General features: G+C 42.9%; 1 protein-coding gene across 1 annotated transcript in view; it reads left to right on the forward strand.

Moving 5' to 3' along the window:
• Positions 1 to 25,379, forward strand: part of CPNE4 (copine 4) — a 175,498-nt gene that overhangs the window by 104,558 nt on the left and 45,561 nt on the right. The window contains exon 7 of the mRNA XM_061464554.1: positions 18,966 to 19,064. Coding sequence (XP_061320538.1) covers positions 18,966 to 19,064 — 99 coding nt within the window. The remainder of the gene's footprint in view (positions 1 to 18,965; positions 19,065 to 25,379) is intronic.

Raw genomic sequence — 25,379 nt, forward strand, 5'->3', positions numbered from 1 at the left:
TGGAAACGGCCATTACAGATCAATGGTGGATCCCAATCTGTCGAGAGGTACTTGATTTTAATATTTGTACCTGACCTTGTTCCTACATGACTCAAATTTTATACAAACACAGGTTCAAGCCTCACTTTTGTTGTGGTTTTTGGTTGTTTTTTTTCTGATACCCGAAGGCAGTCCCATATCCAAAAAGGATAATACCTTGGAATGTTCAGGAATGGTAAAACGCTTGTATAGCCATTTCTGTTTCAGTGCTGACATCATGGTTAGCCAACATAATATCAGCACTTCTGAAGCGTACAGATTTTATTAGTGTTACATTTAATCCCAAAGCCACCTCTGAAGTCCTTAGATATTTTATTATATCTATTAGATTAATAGCTTAAATAAAGCTTATCAGGGAGGGACTTAAACTGTAGAAAGGCTTTCTGAGGTGGGATGAGACTTCAGATGTTCTTCAGGCCTCGGTCTGTATTGGATAATAAACCTCCCTAAATTGCAGGAGCCATCCCCTGGAAAAGATTAGAGTAATTACATGGCATTCTGCTGATGCTTTAGATCTAGTTACCCCCAGATGATTACAAGTTATAGAATAATTTAGCCTGGAAGGGACCTTAACATTTTGAATTCCAGTGACCTCATTAACAGTATGAATATGTAGAACTAGAGAATAAATACAAAAGACATTTTGATATCCAATCCCTGTCCCTAAACTGGAAGTAAACTGAAACTGTGTGATCTGCGTATGATTCAAGTGCTTTTAACTGGAATACGCTGGAGATTCTTGGCTAGGTTTTGAAAGAAGGATTGTTGCTCACCTGACCTGAGGGGGCCTGGGAAGACTGGACTTTTCCAAGGGGTACGTTCTCTGCACTTCCTGAAAAATCTCTTCAGGGGTCTTCAGTCGGAGGAATCAAAATTACAGAGTCCCAGACTGGTTTGGGTTGGAAAGGACCTTGCGGTCATCCAGTTCCATCCCCCTGCCATGGGCAGGGACACCTCACACTAGATCATGTCACCCAAGGCTCTGTCCAACCTGGCCTTGAACACTGCCAGGAATGGGGCAGCCACAGCTTCTCTGGGCACCCTGTGCCAGCACCTCAGCACCCTCACAGGGAAGAACTTCTGCCTTAGATCTAACCTGAACTTCCCCTGTTTCAGTTTGAACCCATCACCCCTTGTCCTATCACTGCAGCCCCTGATGAAGAGTCCCTCTCCACCATCCTTGTAGCCCCCTTCAGATATGAAAAAATTTGGTTTGTAAAGTTATCTCTGTATCTTGTCTTTATTATTTTCTCTAGATATATCTATCTAGGGCCCCTCTGTACCAAAGTGTCTCTTATATTGACTGACTTGGGGCAGGGATCCTTCTTCCTGGTAAAGGCTGATCAGTTGAGTTTGATGAATTCCTACGGTATTTTTCAGTACTTCTGAAAGACAGGATCTTCTAACACAGTGACAGCACATCACTAAAAGACACTTCTGCTAACTGCGTGTGATTTTGTGTCTTCAGCTAGTATGCTGTGGTAACAAATAGCTGGGTTTATGTAAGTGAATGAAAGATTACAATTAAAACCACTGAAAGGAGCACCATTGTTCAACAGAGTGAATCAGATCTCAATGAGTTACACAACTGAAATAGAAGCATGACATTTTTAAATACTATTGCTTACCTTCTGTTCAGGTTTTCCCACTTTTTGGTATGTACAGAGACTCACTTTTTTCATGTGAGTTGGGACTTCAGGATGTCAAGCTTTAGAATGGTAGATACCTGCGCCAAGGCTCAAACACATTCCTGGTTTAATGCAGGGGCATCATCACAGAGGCAGCATAGCCAAGAATTTCTGCCCCTTAAGGCCATTTTTTCCCTTGTGCCAGTGGCTGGGAAGCATGATAATGTGTACTTAAATAATGTGATGGAGATCACATCAGTGTTAGAACCAGAGCACACTGCCACTTGTTCTTGAAACTCGGCAGGGTTGTAAGTTGGCTGCTAAGCATCAATAGAGGTTTTCCATAGATGACTGTTCACTAGAAGAGGTTGATTCAGCTGCATCTGAAAATTCATGTAAATGCACCTATGTTGACAAAAATTGGCCTCGAGAAATATTTTAAGCAAGGATGGAAAATTCTGGTTACAGTGACAGGGAGAAAGAGAGATTAGCACTCCAAGAGCTGCAGAACAGCTGGCAGAGATGTGGAAAAGCCATTTGAATACAAGTCATTCATACATTGGCTAATTGCAAGCTGATTTTACCAGTCTTTTCTATTGAAGATCCACATTGTATAATTGAACTGGGAGGAATGAACAAGAGAAAGGCTGATGCGATATTTAAATGCTCTCTTTTGATGCGGGAAACTCAGGTTCAAAACCTTGCCTTAATAAATATTTAAACATCTATGCAAAGTGAAGCAGCTCCAACAGAGAAGAATGAAAGAGGCACTGAGCAGAAGCACAGAATGGCTTCTGTCTCAGTGGATAAAGCCTGGCACTGAAAAGCAGGAAAAATGATGGAGCGGGTAGCCCAAGCAGAAGGTGCCCTATGCACAGGTCACTGTTTTCTGTTCCCTCACTCAGTCCCTAAGGAAAATGTGAAGAGTCTTGGGTTTGTTCTGATACAGAAGGAGGGAGGCTTCTGAAATCTTCAGAGTCCTCCAGGGAGAGGAAAACAGTTTTCCCCATGCTCTCATGAGGAAAAGATTTCTTACTGACAAATGCTGTTTAGGACAGTTGTATCGGGTAGGATCTTATTGATGTGCAGTATAGCCAGGCTGTTGACTAAAGACAAGAATGAGGATATAACATGGGGAACAAACAATGCTTAATAGAAAGATTCCCTTTAAAAGGAGCAACAGTTCCCTCTTGGAGACCCCTCATTAGCATATCAGCAAAAAACTGCTTAGCCAGCTTGATTGTCATAGTATGATTTGGGTTGGAAAGGACCTCAAGATCATCCAGTTCAAGCCCCCTGCCCTGCATGGGCAGGGACACCTCACCCCAGACCATGTCGCCCAAGGCTCTGTTCAACCTGGCCTTGATGGAGCCAGGGATGGAGCATTCACAACTTCCCTGGGCACCCTGTGCCAGTGCCTCAGCACCCTCACAGTAAAGAATTTTTGCCTTAGATCTAACCTGAACTTGCCCTGTTTCAGTTTGAACCCATCACCCCTTGTCCTGTCTCTACAGTCCCTGATGAAGAGTCCCTCTCCAGCATCCTTGTAGCCTCCTTCCTTTTAATAAATGAGTAAAGCAAAATGCACAGAAGTTAACTCCAGGCCCCAGATTGTTCTAGGGGTTCCAGACGCTGCCTCTTGTGCTTAGGTACCTACAGGTCATTTCAGAATAGGAAGCATTCTGTATGTACATTCTCTGACTGAGTGCATCAGTAGGATGGTGAGAATTTAATTCTGGGTAACAAGTTGACATCTTTCTGTGAATTTCAGTTTATTTCAGCTCATTCTTGCATAGTGCAATCCTGAAATGAAATTATGACTTCAAAATGAGCAATCCACTTCCAGTGTGAGATCTGGTTTCAGTGATTTGAATCTCCAGTAAGAACCATGCCAGCTCTTTATATACTGCTAGAATTAAGTGGAACGCTGCTCTGTGGGCAGTCAGAAAGCAAAGTGTATGACAAATACTAAAGATCTTTCTATCCTATATGATGATAGTTTGTCTGGAATGCATATTTCTGTGAGCATTGAGTACTCTCAGTCCCATTCATATAAAAGCTTATTTACCTATTTCTTTTTATATTTCCTGAGAGATTCTATCCTGGATTTCATCTTTTCACTTGTCAGTCCCCACTGACTACTCAGCCTCACCTTAATATCTTTGCTGTTAACTGCCTGAGTGCTAAGTAACAGTAGTTTTCCTACATCCAAAGGAGGTCTCCTTGGGACAGTTTATGTAGCTCTGGAATAATTGATCAAAGTGGTAGGTGTGGGCTAGCTTACATGGAGATCAACAGCTATTCCTGACTTAGGAAACTCCTCCCAGTGATGCTGCAGAAACCTGAAAGACATTGAGGCTGGTGGCTGACATGCTGATGCACACCTAGTGGAAGTGAGTGCTTTTATGTGCTGTACACCTTTGCATGCTGGTCTCCTTGCCAGCAAGAGGTACCTGTTTTGAGTGCTCCTCAGAAGTCTCCTGGGTGCATCAGTGCTTCTGTACACATCAGTGCTTCTGCTGTGTACAGAAGCAAATTCATCACAAATTCATGTGTATGCACATGAAAGGTGAAGTCTGTGCTGCCAGCAGAGCTGCTGTGGTTAGCGTGTGGCGTTGGGTGATTTAGATTTAAGACATGAACCTAATGTGCTTTTCACATACATCATAGCACAAAAGAAGTGACGTTAGAGGTTCCTCTTTTTTCCAAGCAGCTCTGCAAAGCCAGTGTCATGTACCTGCCAGCTCCACCCCAAACTTCTTGTTTTCTATACACAGGACAAGGTGAGCTTTTGGGAGGATGGTAGTTGTATATAAGGTGGGTTCCTGGTACACTGCTTGCTCCTTTTGTAAAACATGACTATACTATTTCTACAATTCCATCAGTACTTTGTTAGCAATATTATCCCTTTAGTAACATTCCCAAAAATGTCATGGCATGATTTTTTCATCTTATATCTGCTCTTCTTGTGAGGGCCCCATTGAAGGTCAGTGGGACTTTCTCAGTTGGTGTAAATGATACAGCTCCATTTACTTCCACTAATGTTGATGGTTTGCGTCCCATGATACCTCCTAATCTTTGCCTCAGAGAGAATTTCTTTTCCTGTATATGACCAGTATTAGATTGTATTCTTTATATTCACAGAGTATTTCACTAAGTAGGTTAAACTCCTCTGTTCTGCCTACTTTGTCTCAGGAATAATGTTGTTTCGTTTCATAATGACATAATGGTGCCACCTGCAGTCCAAAGCCTTATACAAGTGGCTTCAGATGATGTGGTTCACAGTAATAAAAGCATTGAACACAGTAATGGGAAGGATAACAATAATCAGTCATTTGTAGAAGTCACTGCATTTCAAGACCTGCTTTCTTTCTGTTCCCGTAATAAAAGCTTGAATTTCTTGCTATTTTCCTTGAAAATGAGACCAAAAAATCTTTGCACGGGTGATTTGGCAGGGGCAGGTAAGCTCGAAGTATTCTTTATAGCTCTTTATGATACCAAGTGTGCAGGAACCTGCTAAAACACTTCAGTGTAAATGTCAGTCCCTGTGCACGCATCAGAAATCTGGAAATCTCTTTATTAGCAGGGTAAAATCAGAATAAGTGATTAATGTTGCTCTTTGGTGTCTTTCTCATCTGTCCATATAGGGGCTGGTCAAGGAAACCTGTCTCCTAGTGCCAAAGGATTCCCAACTGCTGAATATTCTGCTATGAATTCTTCATTACTTTTAATCTGTGGGGTTTGACATGGTTTCCAGTGCTTCTTCTTCCTTCTTCTTTTCACGGCTGATAGAGTTCATTTATGCTTTGCATAAATGTATGAAAAGTGTCAACCTGCACAGACCCAATGTGCAAACATACCACGTGTTTTGGGAGACTGGGAGAAGGAACGTGATGAAACAGAGAAGCTGTTCCAAAATCCTCTCAGTTCCAGTCGCAGTTGTTCAATAGGATGAACTTGGTATTTGTCATTTAGATTTTCAATTGCTTTTCTCTGTGGGTAGTTTTGAGACCATATCTGATCACAATAGCTGATCACTTAGAACAACCACTTTGCTTTGCCTGAGTATTCTTCTGTGGGTAGTGTCTCTTTTTTACTGATACTAATCATGGTTTAATAGCTAGCCTGTTGATACTTGCATATGTTTTACTTCAGTGTCCTTACTTCTTTAACCATAGTGAGATAAATCACCCACATTAGGAGGATATAGGGGTTATAATTACATTGAATGAAATGATTGAGTCTTCTTCTTCTTCCATTGGTAATTATTTTAATTGTAGCTTCCTAATTCACCTAGCAGAGTGCTGAAAGAATATCCACACCTACATCATTTTCCTGAATATAAAGGAAATTGCCCATTAATCTGGCAGAGTGGTAAGAATTAGGGAATGAATTATCCGCTCAGTTGTAACTGGGCTTCTTTTTAGTCACCTCCAGTTATTTGTGGCAGAATTTTGGTCATTTATGCAATCTGGTCCTGCAGTCAGAGAAGATATTTAGCTTTCTGAGCACTGTCACATCCTGCCCTTTGTTTGGAGCACAAATATAGAGCTCAGCCTTCGAAAATCTGGGTTTAGGGTGCTAGCTTTACTGAAGTTCTCTCGTTTTCAAAACACTGCATTCCTTTGCATTCTCAGAACACCTGAGCTGCCTGCTGACCCCAGCGGTAACAGGCATTGCTGCTGCTTGTCAAAACACTGATAGGTTTATATGTTATAAAGTACTCCAGCATCACTGATAATCATAGTCTTTTTGTCCCATTCTACTTCGCAGAATTCTTCAGACTGGTGTGTTAGTGGGTAGTTGTGGGTAGTTTTAGCTTCAGAGCAGGCATACTGAATCACAGAATCAACTGGGTTGGGAAGCACCTTTAAGCTCACCCAGTCCAACCGTTCCCAGCACTGCCAAGGCCACCACTGCCCCATGGCACTGAGGCCTCGTCTCCACGCTGTGTGAACACTTGCAGGGACGGTGACTGCAGTCCTGCCCTGGGCAGCCTGGTCCAATGCCTGAGCACCCTCTGGGGAAGGAATTGTTCCTCAGCTCCATCTAAACCTGCCCTGGGGCAGCTTGAGGCCGTTTCCTCTTGTCCTGTCCCTTGTTCCTTGGGAGCAGAGACCGACCCCACCTCACTACAACCTCCTCTCAGGCACTTGTAGGCAGCGATCAGGTCCCCCCTGAGCCTTCTCTTCTCCACACTGAACCCCCCAGGTCCCTCAGCCGTTCCCCATCACACTTGTGCTCCAGGCCCTGCACCAGCTCCGTTGCCCTTCTCTGGCCCCGCTCCAGCACCTCAATGTCTCTCTTGTAGTGAGGGGCCCAGAGCTGAACACAGGATTTGAGGTATACATGAATCATGTATGAATCACAGGCAATCAGCCATTTTCTTTCATTTAATTTCTTTGCTTCTGTACACTCAGGGAAATGATTTGAAGGAAACAGAATATTCACAGATATGTATAGATGTTTTCATTTTATTCTTCTGCCATGGAAGTGGAAAGATTTAAAGTTGTTCATCACAACTTGGTCATCTTCAGTAACGAAAAGGGGCTAGACCTTGATTTTCTTCAGCTGATGAGTGATGTTGGTGGAACAATAAGCAATGAAGGTCTGAGCTCTCAGTCGCTTTTAACGCAGGAACTGAAGTCTCCCGTGTGAGCGAGCCTCCGTCCGCTGCTGCTAGGCAGCCGTCTCTGGAGGTGAACTGTGGCACCTCTTCAAGAGCTCGCAGGAACGCTCCGTGACAGCTCAGGGCAGGAAGCAGCAAATAACAGTGTTCCAGCCGGAACCGCAGGGGTTGGTGAGATGGTAGAAATGTAATTGCTTGTGCTGGAATCAGGCCAGTAAACAGGGTCAGCTCTCTCGTCCTCTGAAGAAGTGTTCTGGCACATCTTAGATGAAGCAGCAGCGCTTGGAGTTGAAGCAGAAATATTTTGCAGCAAGCTTCGATCCCGTTCTGAATGTGGAGCGTTGTCACTGTGCTGAAACCCCACGCTGTAACCCTGTTACCTAAGGGTTCATTCACGTAGCATCGGTGCCAGCCACAGGGTGTCTGTCTTCACCAGTATCTTTTGCCAAGATCTTTGGGGTCTGGTGAACGTGCATCTCTGCTGCCTCATTCATATGCCACCGATGATAGCCATGTGTCAGTTTCTTTGGTGTTAATCTTTATTTGATGGTTTTGAAGGAGGAGAAGTGGTTGGATATATGGGACTGTTTTCAAAACTACCAAGTATCTGTTAGAAATGTGATAGTTTAATGGAAATAGAGAAATACTAAAGATCAACTTGATCCTAAACAACGTTATTGTATGTTATCACTGGAGACCACGCAAAGAAACAGAATTTGAATGGATATTTCCTTCCTGATAACGTTGAGCTTCTCTTCTGGGTACTTTGAGCTCTTAATTTTGCTGTGATGTGAATACATCAGAACTTTGTTGAGGCTGTTTAGTACCAAACTTCAAACCTTCGCTTAGTCACAAGCAATTGCTCACAAGTGAGAAACAGGGTGAAAGCACAAAAACTCTTCTAACTAAATCTCTCATTTCACAAAAATCATCCTCAGTTTGCAGATGGTTCAGAAGAGGAAGGGAGACAAAATTAATGAAATGAATTACTGTTTGCATGAGCTTTACATTGCGTATTGGTCAAAGAGATGTCACAGCAGCGATTTAGGGCAGCTGCTTTCTAGAGCGGTCTGTGTGCAGTAGAGTATTTGTCTCTTAGCAATATTCGTACACTGACAGAAAGGTGTCAGATTCCTTCTTTTAGTTCCAGTTTATGTAGCGAAGTTTCTTTATGAGTCAGTATTTACACATCCTGTTTCTGTGCTCAAAAAGCAGGGAAGGATTGGTTTCGAGCAAGGTTAAGATTTTTAGGTGTTGGTTTGGACTGAGATACGTAATACATGTGGTACTATGCATGATACTGTAGATAGTGTATTTTAGAAGTGTATTCTATATTCTTTACATTAATACAGAATTAAAATATGCTACATGAGAATTTACATGCATATTCCACAGCGTCTCATCTTCTCCATAGGGTAGAATCTGGCCTCACCGGGTGCTACAGCAAAGCATTCAGTTACCTCATTAGGCTTTCATGTGGTTTCGAGATCATTTGACCCATGTGCAAACCTCAGTGGTTCTATTTCCTGCAGCAGATTTTCTGCACAGGTTTTTTCCCTTCCTTCCATGGCCCTGTCTCTACAAAATGTACTTTCAGAGGAGACTGCTTTGTTCAACCCATCCATATATGCCCATGCCTTCAGGTTTGCCAGTCACTGAGGGTAACTGTGGTGCTGGCACCTTGGGTTTCCAGCCTGTTCCTTCCGAGATGTTGGAAATGAGCCTGATTGGCAAATGCAAGAGCTCCCTGTTCTTGTGCCAGTTTTCCTAGCGAGCTCACCCTCCAGTTTCCACCCCTGCATAAAGCGTGTTTGCTTATACAAGGTGTCACATCCTTGGTTACAGAAGGAGATACGTCTGGAAAATATGGAAGTTACTGAGAACTCATAATTAGGAGAACATTTATTAAACACTCAAATGGATCCAAGGGGAATACAAATAGAAAAGGAAGTCTGCGTAGATAAAAACAGGTAGTTAATAGAATCTGTTGAAGTCCTATTTTCTACCCAGTACAAGAGCAAACCCCAGAAACTAGGTTACTGTAAAAAACGCCACAACCCTATAAAACAAAATCTGAGCATTTACATAGAAACTGTTGTATTTGTCAACAATATTACTGTTTCACAGTTTTAGCTTGTTCACAAGCTTCCAAGAAACAGGAAAATATCAACTATTTAGCTGATACGAAATCTCTTTTGAAAGATCCAGACACCATGTCGTGGTGTTAATTTAACTCTTACTGGAGATCTTTGATTGCTTCAGGAGCTTGTGGCAGTGCAGGGGTTTAGATTCTTCATGGAGATGCTTTCAGCATCCATACAGGAGACAAATTCAACACTGGTTACAACATAGGAGATACAGTAAGACTGTAACCAGAAAAAGAACTTAAAAGCAGTGCTGAAAAAGGCTGCAGGTTTTGGTTTTAAGTCCTTAACCTATGAACTAAAGAAGAGGAGATGTAGGGAGGATTCACCTTGAAGCAACCGTGTGTCTGTGTGGAGGCACTAACTGAAGCTCAGAACAACAAAGAAGTGAAACCATTTGCACCTACTGATGACTGTTACAGCAAGTGCGAATTAGTCAGTAGAAGGTGGACTTAAAAAGCCCAACATGTGATTATGAGGTAAGGAACTGTGACCTTTATTCGGAGACCTTTATCTTTAAATGAAGCTCAGGTTTAACAGTTAACCTCGACCCTTGTGTTACTTTAGCCATTTCAGTTCTAGTGTCTTAGGGGCTGTGTCTCTACTTCATTTAGAAATCTCATCTCTTCATTTTCCTTAGGAAATACGGTGTGGAGGATTGCTTTAATAAACATTTAGAATTGCTTCACATTTCCTAATTGATTTCTTGTCCACTTTCTGCTAAAATCCATGTTTCAGACCTCTGTTGGTCTTAGTTTCCTAAGTTACCCAGAATTGGGAAGATCCACCTCCACTGGTGTTTATGCTGTGGTATCATCCACTGCACAGAGCCACCAGTTCAGGGCCATTAAACCCAATGCTGTTTGCCAGGTCATTCTTTTGGAATGATGTCCAAGAGACATGTAATTGACTCACCCACGGATTGACAACAAAAAGAACAGTGTAATTGGTCACTTTGTATAAACACTCATCATTATTACAAGTGGTGTTTGGGGACACAGGAATGCTGCTGGGTGGGAAAGAGCATTTTGTATTCTTTCTGCCAAGTATCATCCTTTCCTGCTTGAGATATAAGGCAATGGTTGATTTTTATCCACACGATAAAGCTAATAGGCTAATAGGGAGAATAGACAGTGGGGATCATGATGAATTTCACTGCTATGTCTGCAGCTTCTCCAGTGGGCAGATAGGGGCCTGTCCCTGAGCAGTGCCTTTTTTTGCTGTGCAGGGAATTGTTAGTTAAATGAGCAAAAGTCTCAGTGGGATTGATGTGCCCTCAGCAAGTCTGTGATGACACCAAGCTGTGTGGTTCAGTTGATGTGCTGGAGGGAAGGGATGGGATCCAAAGGGACCTTGACACGCTTGAGAGATGGCCAGTGCCAACCTCATGGAGTTCAACCAAGCCAAGTGCAAGGTCCTACACTTGGGTCAGGCAGTCCCAGGCACAGCTACAGGTTGGGCAGAGAAGAGATTCAGAGCAGCCTGAGGAGAAGGACTTGGCGATGTTGGTCGGTGAGAAACTGAACATGAGCAGCTTCAGTGTGCGCTTGAGCCCAGAAACCCCCTGTGTGCTGAGCTACATCAAAAGCAGGGAGAGCAGCAGGTTGAGGGAGGTGATCCTGCCCCTCTGCTCTGCTCTTGTGAGACCCCACTTGCAGCACTGTGTGCAGCTCTGGTGTCCTCAGCATCAGAAGGACATGGAGCTGTTTTGGAGCAAGTCCAGAGGAGGCCACGAAGATGCTCAGGGCTGGAGCACCTCCTGTATGGAGACAGGCTGAGAACATTGGGGCTGTTCAGCCTGGGGAAGAGAAGCTGCGTGGAGACCTCAGAGCAGCTTCCAGTGTCTGAAGGGGGCTACAAGGATGCTGGAGAGGGACTCTTCATCAGGGACTGCAGCAATAGGACAAGGGGTGATGGGTTCAAACTGAAACGGGTAGTTCAGGTTAGATCTAAGGCAGAAGTTCTTCCCTGTGAGGGTGCTGAGGTGCTGGCGCAGGGTGCCCAGAGAAGCTGTGGCTGCCCCATCCCTGGCAGTGTTAAAGGCCAGGTTGGTCTAATACGAGGTGTCCCTGTCCATGGCAGGTGTTTTGAACTGGTTGGTCTCAAGGTCCTTTCCAAGCCAAACCATTCTGTGATTCTATGATACACGTAAGAAGAGAAGGTACTGCAAGGTCAGTACACTGGTTTATCACCACTGACAGAAGTTTTGGAAGATGGGTTCTTTTGCGCAGTGACAGAACTAAAAGGAGGGATACTCCTGGAGAAAACTGCCTGAGATGTATTGGTAACCTCACAGTAGCAGCCTTAGGGTGGTGTCTGGAGAAGTTTTTGCTGTTGTTATGTTTTGTTATTGGTTTTGTGCATATTGTATCTTATGTGAAAAAAAGTTGCATGTTATGTTATGGACTATTTGGCCAAAGACATAGGCTCAAAAACTGGAATCTCACTGATTGGGTTAGAAAGTCATCATTTTCTGTTTGGTTTAAGAATGCACCAGCCTGATCTTTCATTTGTTGGTCAGCTAAGTCTTCATGAGCACAACCAGGATGCTGAAAAATTGTTCTGTTTCTGTGTTCCATATTAAATTGCTGAAGGGGTCTTTCAGATGAAGTAATTAGGAAAAAATATTTGTAATTAACATGGAGTTCTTTGCCCTTAACATAAAGGAAGTGTAGTTTGTTACGTATTTATAGGCATGCATTACAACTACAGACCTCCATTTTAGACCAGTGCACAAAGGAAAGTGAATGTTAACTGCAGTTTCTTGTATCTACACTGAGGATTTTGTTGCATAAACCTGCCTGTGACTGCAGAGTAGAAGCTTATTTATGTTGTTACCATCAGTGACTGCAGAGTCACTGAAAATCCAGTTAAAAGCGTCCCTCAACTCATGTAACTCATAGCACATTTCTCTGTTTCAGAGGAATATCTCTGGGGCTCATTTGTCAACACTGAACAGGGTGAAGGATCTGTGTGTGAAGCTCCTAGGCACCCTTGTAATACAAATAAGGGCAATCAACAAGCTATGGGTTTAAGTAATTGATTTTGAAGTGACCCTGATGGTTCTTGCGTGCTGTGAGCTGTCAAGAAGAGGCAGCATCCAACTGGGGGGATTCCCATCTTGTCTGAGGCACTGCCGATGGCTCAAATCTTCAGTAGTGGTGTGGAGAGACTGACTTGGTGATGGCTGGTCTGTAAACAGGCCCTGTTTTCGTTTGGCAAGGAGCAAGATAGGCTCAGGCTGGTGTCATATCACAGCTGTCAATAGAACAGGACCCACTCTGATCTTGAATCAGAAGGCTTCGCGTAGGACAATACGAATTCTCCTTCCCTTCACTCTTCTTTCCCAAGCAGGTAATTTTAAATCCAAACTTCCCAAAGGTTTAGATCCACAGGAAGATCACTTTTATTTGTGTTTTGACTGTCTTGAGTGCTATGCTTACAGCAGCGTGATAATGGGAATGCTGACTCACTTCCCATTAACCAAGAAGAAGCTATCGATGCGTGTCGGTTTCAAGGCTCCTTCAATAGGCAAAGGATCTGCATCCGATATAACCCCATCAGCTTTAAACCTATCGATTACCACCATCTCTGTGCAGGAGGCACAAAGTTATTGATGAAATCCTGGCACTTGTTGAAGTCTCATTGCCTGCAGTGGAGATTCCCCAAATGCTGATGAAGCAAACAGCTGTGCTGGGGGACTCATGAGTCTTGCAAGAAACTGTGCTTCATTGCAGCTAGTTCACTCTGTTCTCACTGGAGCTCGGCTTCAGAGGAAATCTGAAATGAGCCAGACAAAGTTAATTTTAACCTTTTGGAAAAGTGCAGCTAGTGCAAAGAGGAGGAAAAAAACCCAGACCAGAGTGAAGTATGCAGCAGGAAAGACCAGATTTCCATCCTCTGTTCTCTAGCGTGTAACCCATGCGATATGTATAGTGTAGAATTTGGCCTTGGAACATCCTGACTGTAGAAGCAGGATAACTTGGAGTGGTTTAGCTTTTGTACCGAAGGGTTTGCATAGCTTTTCTCATCCCCAGGCGGGGGGAATGGTTAGGTAGTGGGTGAAGGCCTTCTTATAAAAAGACCTTTGAAGTATTCCAAGTGGTATATATATATTTCAGGGAGGTACAGTTGCAGCTTTACTTCATTATCATGGAATAATAACCTTGACAGGAGACAGACTGCTCCAGAAAAATCACTTTGATGATCAAGGAAATTATTATTTCCTCCTTTTTTTTTTCCCCCCACCTTCTCTGTTTGGCTTTTCTGAGTCTTTGGGTTTTATTATTACTTTATTTTTAATGTTGTCACTGGCCCTAGAGAGTGAACTAAAGAAGAGTTTCTGTTTGTAGCCTTTTGCCACCTCATACCACCTGCAGCCCACAGTGCTTCTGGAAGTTGAACAGGTCCCTGACATTTGCCTGAAGACTTTGTTTCTCTGAGAGAGAGCATCCTATAAACTCTACCTAAAAACGGTGCTGTTAGTTCAGAGCTGAATGGTAAGAACCTCATTACTGACTGGGCTGTAAGTTATTATATTCAAGTCCAAAAATGAGCGTTCTTCTTGCCTAGCCACAAGATATCTTTTTTCACAGAAATGGAAGGGAAAGCTATTCAAGACACACTTGTGTTCAGTACTGTTCCCCTAATGCCTAGCTAGGGACTACAGGCAATTAATGGACAATTTCTCTTTCAAAGGTACCCCTTCTACTCCTTATTAAATGTCAGGGGATAGATACTGCAGTAAAACCACCTAGAGAGATCTCCTTTTTAATGCAATCTATGAACTAAGACCTCACCTGCATCAGAGCCAGATCAGAGTGGGGAGCCTCCTACTCACGGGTTGACTCTGGCTGCTTGAGGCTGCTGTTTTCCTTTTGTGCTAGCATAGAGCAGCTGGACAGTGGAACAAGCGCCTGATCTTCTCTCCCACCCAAGCCAGTGTCTTCTGCTAACAAGTTTGTGAAGTGTTCTATGTTAAATAAGTTCTTATGCTGTCCAGCACCGTACCTCTCAAACTAGGTGGCAAGGTAGTACCAGCACAAGCCATACTAACATTTCATAACTGGACTTTGAGCGTAGGCAGAGATGGAGAAACACAGACTGGCAAGACTAGGACTCTTCTAGTCTTTGCTGGCTTTGTGCATGCTATAACTGCAGTGGCTGGCCAGCTGAGCAAAACTGAAATGGATTCTTTACAACAAGTACACTTCCATGGGCTGGCTGCCTCCAGATGGGATTTAGTCATGGCACTCGCTGCCAGTCTTTTAAAAACTAACCTTTGGGGCATGTTTTGGGCCGGTGCATAAATTGCAAGGTTTAATGACAAGTCTCTCATTACCCCTGCCCAAAGGTGCTGTATATAATACTTCTCTCATTGACACAACTTGAAGCATTTCTCTGAAGGCATATAGGAAGAATAATCTCAGTACGTACAGACACCCACACACAACCTAATACTTAAAGTAGTCAGACTTTACTCTTACTTAGTTCTCCTTGTGTTTAAAGCTAGACAGCGTGGTGAGCAGGGGAAGAATTATAACAGTCGTACGAGAATTTGTCTCAGTGAAAACATAGGCTGACTCACTTGAGACTTGGGACACCAGTTTCTTGTCTCAGATCAGAGCACTGAAATTAAACTTTAAGAAATAGCACTTGACTTTGGCTCATATGCTCTGGATCTGAGGTTGGAATTATTTTCTTGATGTTGACTTGTCAAACAGGAGAACTGCCTCACTGCATGGGAGACACTGGATAGAGAGATTGTTGTGAATGCTCCATCCCTGGCAGTGATCAAGGCCAGCTTAGACAGAGCCTTGGGTGACATGGTCTCATGTGAGATGCTCCTGCCCATGGCAGGGGGTTGGACCTGGATGAGCTTAAGGTCCTTTTCAAACCTAACTATTCTATGATGCTATGACTCTATGATTGGTTTATTTCTTATCTAGTCACTGGCACATTGTAGAGCATCGATATTGGCTGGGGCTGGAAGATGGGCCAGGTTATATTTTTGTGGAATAGAATTAAACTCAGAACTTGTGCAAGGGATGGTTTTTTGCTCATACAGAGGTAGCAAGATGAATCTGGCTGGTTGCAAAAGCACCTAGGGCTGCCTTAAAAAACCAAGCAAACACACCAAGAAACTTCAAAGTGCTTCCTAGGGAAATAACCCTCGGGTTCTCACCTCTGATCTTTACCTGGTGCTGGGTTATCTGCAAGGTTATTTTACCTGTGTGAGTGGGTTTTTATGAAAGCTTCTGGAGACCAGTATTGATATGTTTCAGAAATACCTTTCACATTCAGCTGGAATGCAGAATCCTTGCTGTGTACAACGTGCGTTGCAGAGACAGTTAATTTCTACAGCCAGATGTGAAACTCTGGAAAAAGAAGAAGTCCTAATGGATGTACTTGCAGGAACCCCGCTTCACCCTTAGCTCTAATTGTGCAAACGGCATTGAGATAGTGCTGCAGTTGTTTGTCTTTTCCATGAAGCCAAGATGAAGATTAAAGAACCATCTGGCTTTCTGAAAGCTAAAGTTAGCAGACCTCCGGCTTGAAAGAAAAAGCTGTTGGATCCCTGTTGCACGGACGTTTTAAATGTAACTTCTCTTTGCTCATCTCCAGTTCAAATTCTAACCACAGATCAGCACTCTGAGCTTTTCCCTATTCAAAAGGGTTAGCATCCAAACAGAAAGTACCATTTCCTGGAGGTCTCTGATAACCTTGATCTGTTCCTGCATTTATGATCCAATAGAGTTTAAGGACAGAACCTGAATAGTGAGTCTGGTTGGAAAATTTCATGATAAAAGTGGGTTTTTTTCTTTGTAGAACAGGTTTTTTTAACCTCAAAAACATTTTTGGAGAAGTTTTCAAACTAACCTTGTTGTACATCTCTGTCAATCTCGCTATGATGTTTTTACGAATCTTTTCCCTTAGTGATGCTAGTTCCCCATGAGCATAGAGAGTCCATCATAAAGATTTTTCCAGGGCTGTTAGTGATAAAAATACTGTGTCTGGTTTTGTTCCACGCAACATTACCACTATCAGAGCCAGAAACCCACTCTCATTTGATTACTGTTGTAAAACAAACACACACACAGAGGAACCTCCCCTTCTCTCTACCCTTCACCCAGCCCCTGAGAGTTAAAGGTGCTATAAAGGATCTCCAAGTGTAAGAGCAAAATATTTTCATGTTTTGATCTGAAGATCTTTGTTTCTCCTGGAATTGCTGCATTAAAAATAAAGTAAGAAAACTGCAGGTGGTAGGATGGAAAAGCAATAGAGGGTTCAAGAACCAGGTCTTTGCCTGACCAGTGAACCGTTTCAACTGATTAGCATCTGTAGCAGTAAGATACGCTTGCTCTTCTCCCCTGTGGGCAGTCCTTTGTACTTCTATTGCACATCTTCTGTATGGATCAGAGAAATTCCCCTTGCATCAAACCAAATCTCTTCCTGGGGCTAAGTGGAACAGTGTTGAAAGTTCAAAAGTAAAAGGTACCTAAATGATAACATGGTGGTAATTTGCTGCCTGGGGAAGTCCTGGGTATGAATTTAGGGAAATCACCCCCTGAATCGCTTCTGCAAAGGCAAATCAAGTGCCAGGGCATTTAACAGCATAATAAATTCAGGTAACTGCCTTAGACAAAATCATAGAATCACAGAATGGTTTGGATTAGAAACGACCTCACAGGGAAGAACTTCTGCCTTAGATCTAACCTGAACTTCCCCTGTTTCAATTTGAGCCCATCACCCCTTGTCCTATCACTACAGTCCCTGATGAAGAGTTCCTCTCTGGCATCCTTGTAGCCTCCTTCAGATACTGCATGTAGAGATCAAATATCTTCTTAACTACACTTCAGATCAATGGACCTCACATGGACAAACATTTGTGTGAAAGGGGCTACTTATCAGTGGTGGTCCTGGTGGGAGGATGTTAGGGGATAAACACCCATTAAGGCTGAGTCAGCCTGACACTTGTAGTGATTTAAGTTGGGTTAGATAGTTTTTCTCCTGAAACTCTTTTGTCTGCTCTCACTCAAAGAATTCAGTCATTTTGCCCACATCTTAAGCTTTCCTTAGAGAAAGACTCTGGTCTTTCTCCCTTCTCTCATAGGGAATTTACAGACCACTGGTTTAGTGGTCCATGGAAAAGAGATTGGCCACAGTGCTCACACACAGCCTTGCATGCTTATTCAGGCCAGTTAGAAAGCATAGCTGGTGGACATGGAAGTCTGTTTCAAAAACATGCTTTTCTGTAAATGTTTAATACTGAAGAGCCAGTCGAGATCCAGTGATTTCAGTTCCCTTCTGGGTGAACTCAAAAACACCCCTTTGGACCAAGCAGAATTCAGATGGTTTGAGGACTCTCTGAGGAGCAGGCATCACTTTTCCTCTTATGTTGTCTGACCACCAGTGCTGGGTTAAAAGCACTGAGCCTCGTTGAGGCAAAGTAGCCTGATAAAACACTGTTGTCAACCTCAGTAGCCCACTGTTGATGCCCCACCACCCCCAGTTATGTTTCATTCCTGCCTTTCTCAGCAGGAGCAACTCTACTACTCCCACCAGAGCAGTCTTCACCTATGCACAGACCTAAAAGACTCAGGACCACAGGGAGGGAATCAAAGTTATCCTCAAAGCCATCTGATAGCCAGATGTCAGTTCACTCCTCATGTGACAGTAAGAGCTTCCTGATTCTGTCAGCGTATGCAAGCTTTATCTAAGGAGACCATGAGGCTGAATTTGGGATTTTGCTCTTTAAAGTTGTGAGCCCCTTTGTTGTCTTTGGGCCAGATTTAAAATTACTATTTAGCAAAGCGTGTCGTTATTGCTGTGTGCTTCAGTCTTGGCTAGCTGAATTCTGTTCAGCTGTGTCTGTAAACTGAAACTCTCACAGCTCAAAGGCACTGAGGTATTCCTGCAGGCATGAATTTAGGAATGACTATCAGCAAGGTTTGGTTTGAATAGACACTGTTGAGCAACACTGGAAAACAGCCAAGATAGGAGCAGCAGACACTGACGGGTATGAATTCAAAGGCATTTCAGAAAATGAGCTCTGTAAGTGTTGTCTCACCTTCTCTGACTGTAAAAATGAGAATGGTAATGTTTGACCACAGCAGTTAGTGTTTTGAATATAGATTTGTATTTGTAAAGCTCTTCAGTGAGGTAAGTTACTCTTAATGCAGGACACCATTTGACCGTGACCGTGCAAGTACACATAATCCTGTATTTTTACACCTAGCAAAATAGATGGAGTCAAGGAATCCTTTCTTCCCAAAGTACATGACCATGCTTTCATCAGCCAGCTCATAACACAGAACTGTCAGGAACAAGCTGTGTTGAAATTACACTTGTCATTTCATTTTGATCTGGACAAGGATATGTTTTTAGTATCTCTTGTGATTTCCTTCTAGGTAAAGCACTGCACCCAATGCATACCATAGTTTCAGCTGTAGTGTCTTTCAACAAAACCTCTTTTCTGACTGAAGACAAATGTGCTCTTTGTTCTTTTTCCCTTTGCCTCCCCAGTGCATAGTTTGGGACTGGGATTCCAATGGAAAGCATGACTTCATTGGAGAATTTAGCTCAACTTTCAAGGAAATGAGAGGAGCTATGGAAGGAAGACAGGTAAGTGGAAACCCAAGCAATCTCAACATGGAAGCTTTGTGGAGTAGTGTTTCTCAGACTATCCTGTAATAAAGCAAGTGAATTACCTCATCATCTCTCCCATAGGTTTTACTGTTTCCTAGACACAAAAAGGAGCCTTTCCTGTACTTCCATGCCTTTTTTTAGTTCACATTCTACAGGCATTTCTTTAATATGATTTATTTCCCCTGAGCACAAGCACCTGGTTTCTGTGAGGTGCTGTGCTGTTATGGCAAAGCAGATGCACAGCCTTGGTGCTCAGAGTGTTTCCCTCCCGACCTAAGGCCTTGATTGGGTGAGGGTCATTTTCCACCTTTCTCCACTTCTCATATTATCGCTGCCAGATCTAATTTGAACACATCACAATGAAGCTGAGCTGTTTCCTAAATATTTCATGAATTACAGTCCTAAGGGGAGATGAAACTGTTAGCTTGTTAATAGTTTCACTTTCTTGTGTCAGCCTGATCTTTTCAAATTGAAGTTGACGGTAATTATTGAATAGGATAAATGATTTGGCATATCTAATTGCAGTAATTGTCATTTCCTATTAGTACTTACTCCTGAAGGGGTTAGCTTGGGTAAATTCTCTAAGGGGGAGTTAAAAATGTTGACTTTCTAATCTGCTGCTCATTTGCATTCACTGCTTCATGGTGTTCTCAAAACCCAAATGCCTAATAAACTTTATCTGGGCTTTATATTAAAGTTGTGTTCCTGATGTGTTAATAGCTAACAAAGAGTCAGTGGGTGTTTAATAAATGGTAAACAGTCAGGCTATTCCAGAGGTCAGGAAGTTTTTTGATTCTTCCAGATATTTTCTGTTGATGTTCTTAGAACAACTTGGAGCTTAACAGACATTGCTCATGTGTTTAAAATACTGTTGGTACATATCAGTCATATATTAACCCCCTCGAAATAACTTCTGAGCAGAACCTGAGTGTAAGTGAAACCTTGTTTTGTTCCTTCGAATTAAGTCAGAGGATCAAAACCTAAAACAAACTGAATTTGAGTGGAAATAAAACCTACCTAAAGAGGTAAACAGGTTCCGGAGCAAGGCCAGTGATGTGACAACACTCCAGTTTGGTATGCAAGTACCTGTGGCTGGGAAAGGGATCATGTGAGAGTGGTAAAGGGTGTGTATTTCCAATGTAAATGTCTTCACGGGAGCATCACAGTCCTTCCCAAACAGGCAGCTTGTTGGCCAGAAAAGAAGACTTGTGGTCCAGAGTGCCAGGAATGGCTGTGAAGGATAAACTGCATATTCTTTATCATGATGGAGAAACCGTGTGCTCTTTTCATCCTCAGCTAGTGAAAGGGATGGATACTTTCATAGGCATAAGGAGTTAGTAAAGCCATTTGTCAATTCCTGTTTTAGGTTGGCAGTGTAATATCAGAGTGCCACCCAGGAATGTTTTAGTGTTGCACAGTGCGTTAAGTGCCCGAACCTTTGTCTTGCTAAGGGTCTGCCTTTTGCCGTTGGGCAGGCTGCCTTTCACCTGTAACACTGCAATCTGCTTTTCTCCACATGCCTAAGGTGCTGGGACATTATTTCTTCCTTTATGTTCTCATTCTGTTGTTACTGCGCAGTTACTCTGTGGGCTTGCACCTGCAAAACCCGAGGCTGCTGTTACAGCCAGTTCTCACAGGAAGCAATTGCTGCCAATGTGAGAATCAGTCCTTCTCCCCCCTCCTCTTTTCTAATCCTTGTTTTGTTGTCTCATCTAGACGAAAACAAGATTTAGTGGATAACATAGAAATAGTCATTTAAGTAGCAAATAAATATTGCCCCAAAAATATATATACATGCTAGGTGGCTCTTGCACCTCATGAAAGCAGGATTTAGCAAGCACTAATAGGCAAGAAAAAGCAGTAGGGAGTTTGAGCAGATCCTGGTGAAAATTATGTATTTTTTTATATATATATTTTCCCATAATAAATGTATATATATATTTATATATATATTTATTATGGGAAAAGTATTGTGATCCACACAGAGGAGAGGTCACTTGTGTGGGAGGCTGTGTCACTTGTCAATTGGCTGAAGCCAGAAAGCAATTTCCCTTTCCCTTGCTCTCTTTCTCTTTCCCCCAGTCCCTCCCTCCCTTGTCCTTTCCCCTTCTTCTCTATTCTCCAGCAGCAACTATTGCTGCTAAAGGCACTACATTCCATTAGCTGTGGACCCCATAAGTACATCTTAGTGCATGGTTTATCTCAAGATCCTTTGTGTAACATTAAGTAATATGATTAGCATTTGTCAGTTTTTTCCTCAATTTTATTCTTCCCAAGGGAAAAGCATGTGAAATTGAGTGTTTGAATAGAGGGGGGTTCAGTAAACCTTGAGGGAATGGCAGAGGACGGAGGAGGAAAGTGTTTTGCCTTCAAGTGGATGTGTTGCTAGGTATTTCTAATAAGGAAGACCACATCAGAGAATCCTAATATGGGTGAGGAGATGAGTAGGTCAGACATAGTCCTGTGTTCCTAGAAGAGAGTCTTTCATAGCCTCAGACCGGAAAATGTTCTGTTTTCCATGTAGTGCTCTTTCCCAGTCAGAGAACTAAGACTAACAGCTACATTCTTCAGCCCATGGTGTTAAGCATTCTTTCACATAGCATCACAACAGGGAGTGATGAAAATGAGGACCAAAACCTGGAATTTCATCGCAGATGCTGTGGAAGCCAGTGCAAAGAGCAGGACTCAGATCTGACATCCCTGTTTGAGTTGCTAAAGACAGGTAGTGAAACTTTTCATTCTGATTAGATTTGATTGAATGCAGCAGACTTTATGGCCAGCTGCAGGACATTGCTGTAGTTCTGTCAAACGATAATCAAAGCACCCTAGTGATGGTCAGCTGGGGTTTTACTCACCCAGGCAACTGGAGAGAATAGGGCTGAATGTTCATTAAAGAGAGGGGATCCAGGAGCTCTTCTTAAGCGTCAGCTGCAAATCTGTGCAGTGTTAAAGTAGGATACAGCAACGGCGTGGCTCTCCCTCTCTGCCCATCAGCAACATCCCTATTAGTATCACATCCACAAGTTGTCATTTAATACATTAAGCAGTAAGAGTGGAATTACATAGTCTGTGCTGGGGAGCAGGAAGAGCTGTGTGTCATCTGTGAATTGTTAGTGCTTCTCACCATTTCATCAGCTCACCTTGTCCCTGGAGGAGTTCACAGGGATCTTGAAGTTGCCTTTTAATGTACATAGTGCATCCTCCAGGAAGCACAGAGTATTCTGACCCTCTTGTATCTTGTAGCTACAAGACTCTTTTATCTTGTGGCCAGTCTCTCAACTGCTGCAGAACCACCTGAGGTGGTCAGAATGAGTGTGTGTACTTACTTACCAGACATGATGGTGCTTCTAAAACTGTTTCAGTTCCAGCCCTGGGCTGCGTACTGATTACCCCAAGTTTTGGGTGTCAGCCTCTGATCTGATGAGCTTGACAACAGCAAGTTGGCTTGCTGGCTTGCCTCCGCTGTGAGATTACTTGGGAATTTGTGTTTGAGACCAGGCATCATTTAGATAAACCCCGTGAATCAAGCACTGGCAGCTTCCTAGTGGTTGAACCAGTACTGTGTGAAGGAAGAAGAGAAGTTTCCTTATTTGAATGGTTGATTCCTTATTTTGATCAGGAATGCTCTGAGTAGTTCTTTCCTAACTGTGGCAGGTCTTGGATGAGATTCACAGATAATGACTCCTTCAGAGTGACATTGCTTCCCATGGCTGAAAGGACTGAATTGGTCTTTGGTTGGTGGTACAGGTGAATTTAATGCATGCTGTTTAAGAAGACTTCTTGATCATGACAACCTCAGGGTAACAGCTTCATGTGTGTTTCTGTTACCTTGCTGTCACAGACTGCTGTATTCTGACACCTCACCTGGTTTCATACTGACCAGCAATGAAAAATGGCACAAATGTTGTTCAGAAGCAGGCATTTCTAAACCGTGTATTTACCCTTTTCCACTATTCCAGAATTCACCATGATCTTGACACAAGAAAACACAGTAAGAGCAAGTCCATCCCTATTTGTGATAGGGCAGGGGTTAGTGAAATACTAGTAAATAATCTGAGTTTATTGTATGCTCAGGATTTGTTCAAAATATATGTATAATACATATTTAACGTATGTGTAGCAGGTTTATAAAGTGTTCTAGTATTGATCTAGAAAACATTTGAAAACAAGACTAGAAAAGCTTTGTAAAAAATGTAAAAACTATTAAAGCTTTTCATAGCTGAAAGGAGAAATCCTCTACTAATGAGAAAAAGAAAAGTCACCTCTGTTAATGGAGTCAATAAAGCCAGAGGGATTTGGGGGCAGAAAAGTCACAGGAACATAAAGCACCTGGATCCCATGCAGCACAGGAGTTATGTAAGGGAAAAATCTGTTCCTGGATTATATAAAGACGGACACGTGTGGATATACACACATCAGAGGGAAAGGGGAGGAAGAAACGCTGCTGTACTTACCATCTCCACGGACATTGCCACAAGTTCAGGTTGTTATTAAGGGAGTGAGGATGGCTGCTGAGTTATTAAAGGGGTGAGGATGTGCTGAGTTGCACAAGGTTGGATGGGGTCCTGAGGGGATCTGGGTTGGGTCATTTGCCCAGATATCTATGACCCTCACTCAGGGCCATCGCGTCAGGTAGCTCTTGAGATAACTGCATTAAAAGCAGCTCTTCTCCAATGGTGGATGTCTTCCTGGGACAGAAGGAATTTAAAAACCCCCATCCTGTCCTCTTGCCTAAAGGGACAGCAGGAATAAAGCAGCCTTTCGGGCAGGAGTAGCTGCAGTTTGCTTAGAAGTGACTTGCTCTTCTTGAAGCATCACAAAGAGATAATGCAGGGGTTTTCACTCTCTCCATTAGACCATGGTGCCTCCTTTGTCATTTACAAACTATGCCATTTGTTGCAGCAGCTGTAAGGAAAGGACCAAGAGAGAAACAAAAGAATTGCAGGGCAGGCAAGAGAACATTCTAGTGATAACCTAGCCTTTGCCATAGCTCTCTAGCCCTTTCCTCACAGCACTACCCAGTGTCCTCCTGTACAAGTACAGCGTTGCAGAGAAAGCAACTGCTCTGTGTTAGGGTTTCTCCTGCCTTTAGGGTATGTGAAACTCTGCAGACCTTTACTTCTTTCTCTGAATAACTTGTGCTGTTCAGTAGCCACACACTGTCCAAATTTTGATTCTACAGTGGTTGCCTACATTTAGTCACCTCCGCTTGGCTTTGCTGGTGTGTGGCATGGGTGGTTGCATGGTTTGCTCCTCTCTTCTGAAGGTTTGGTAAGAGAAGGAGTAAGGATGTTTGGGAAGGCAGCATCCTTCACTGCAAAAAGTAGCATCTTCCATTGAGGGATCTGTGGCTCCTCACTGTAGCAACAGGGGGATTAGGACCTTGCAAGTGTCAGCATTAGTTTGCTGACTTTCATTGAAGAATAGCTGGATGGAGTTTGTTTTACATATAGAAATTCTCCACACAGTGGTTTAAACCTGGGGGTATAAAACACCAAAGCAATGTAGGCTGAGGGTTCCATACTAGCATTTGCAACAGTACTTATATTAAAGTAAGAGGAAATAGTTAAAACCTGGTTGCTGTTTCAGAATCACTGTGTTTGACAGAGAAAGAGCTTGTATAGCCCAGAGCTGCCAGGCACTGGGAGGAAATGCTGAGTGACTTTCAGAAAGGTGAATCCAAACTTCACAATGGTTACCATTAGTGTCAGATTGCAGACTCTTCATGAGTTTCCTCTCGACTGAAAACTGAAATTAAGAGGCAGGAATTAATCTATAAAAAACCTTGTCAGATCCCAGAGCAATACTGGGAATATAGGAGCAGAGTGAAAACTGAGGTTGGCCTCACAGGTCAAGCGAAGTATTTGAAAGTTGTTTCTCATTATTACTTACCTGCTTAGAGTTGTGTTCTGAACTCTGTTCCATCTGGAAGAGTTAGAGATACGACAAGGCCTGTATAGGGAATTTCCTTCAAATGATGCTTGTCACATCTTCAGCTCAAACTGTGGGAATTGCCAAGGTCAGAACTGGATCTTGGTGGGTAAGTGAAGATTGAGAGTTTTATCTGAAACAGTCTTACTGTTTTTTTAAGTCTAATTGGGAAATGTCTTCTCCATCCTCTCCTCTCCTATTCCCTTCCCTTCTTTATGTTATCACACCAACAGATTTAATAGGTGCAAAATTGCGCTTGCTTTCTGTTTTCCTGCTTTCTGGGAACTTGCTAGTGTGTTCTTTCCTTTGCTTTATTACCCACATGAGCCAATGACATGTTATTGACTTGCACATGGAATA

This window comes from Pezoporus flaviventris, unplaced genomic scaffold (assembly GCF_033815535.1).
Source record: "Pezoporus flaviventris isolate CSIRO_AGI_PZ_B2104156 unplaced genomic scaffold, CSIRO_AGI_Pfla_v1 ptg000037l, whole genome shotgun sequence".
In the NCBI taxonomy this organism is placed as follows: domain Eukaryota; kingdom Metazoa; phylum Chordata; class Aves; order Psittaciformes; family Psittacidae; genus Pezoporus; species Pezoporus flaviventris.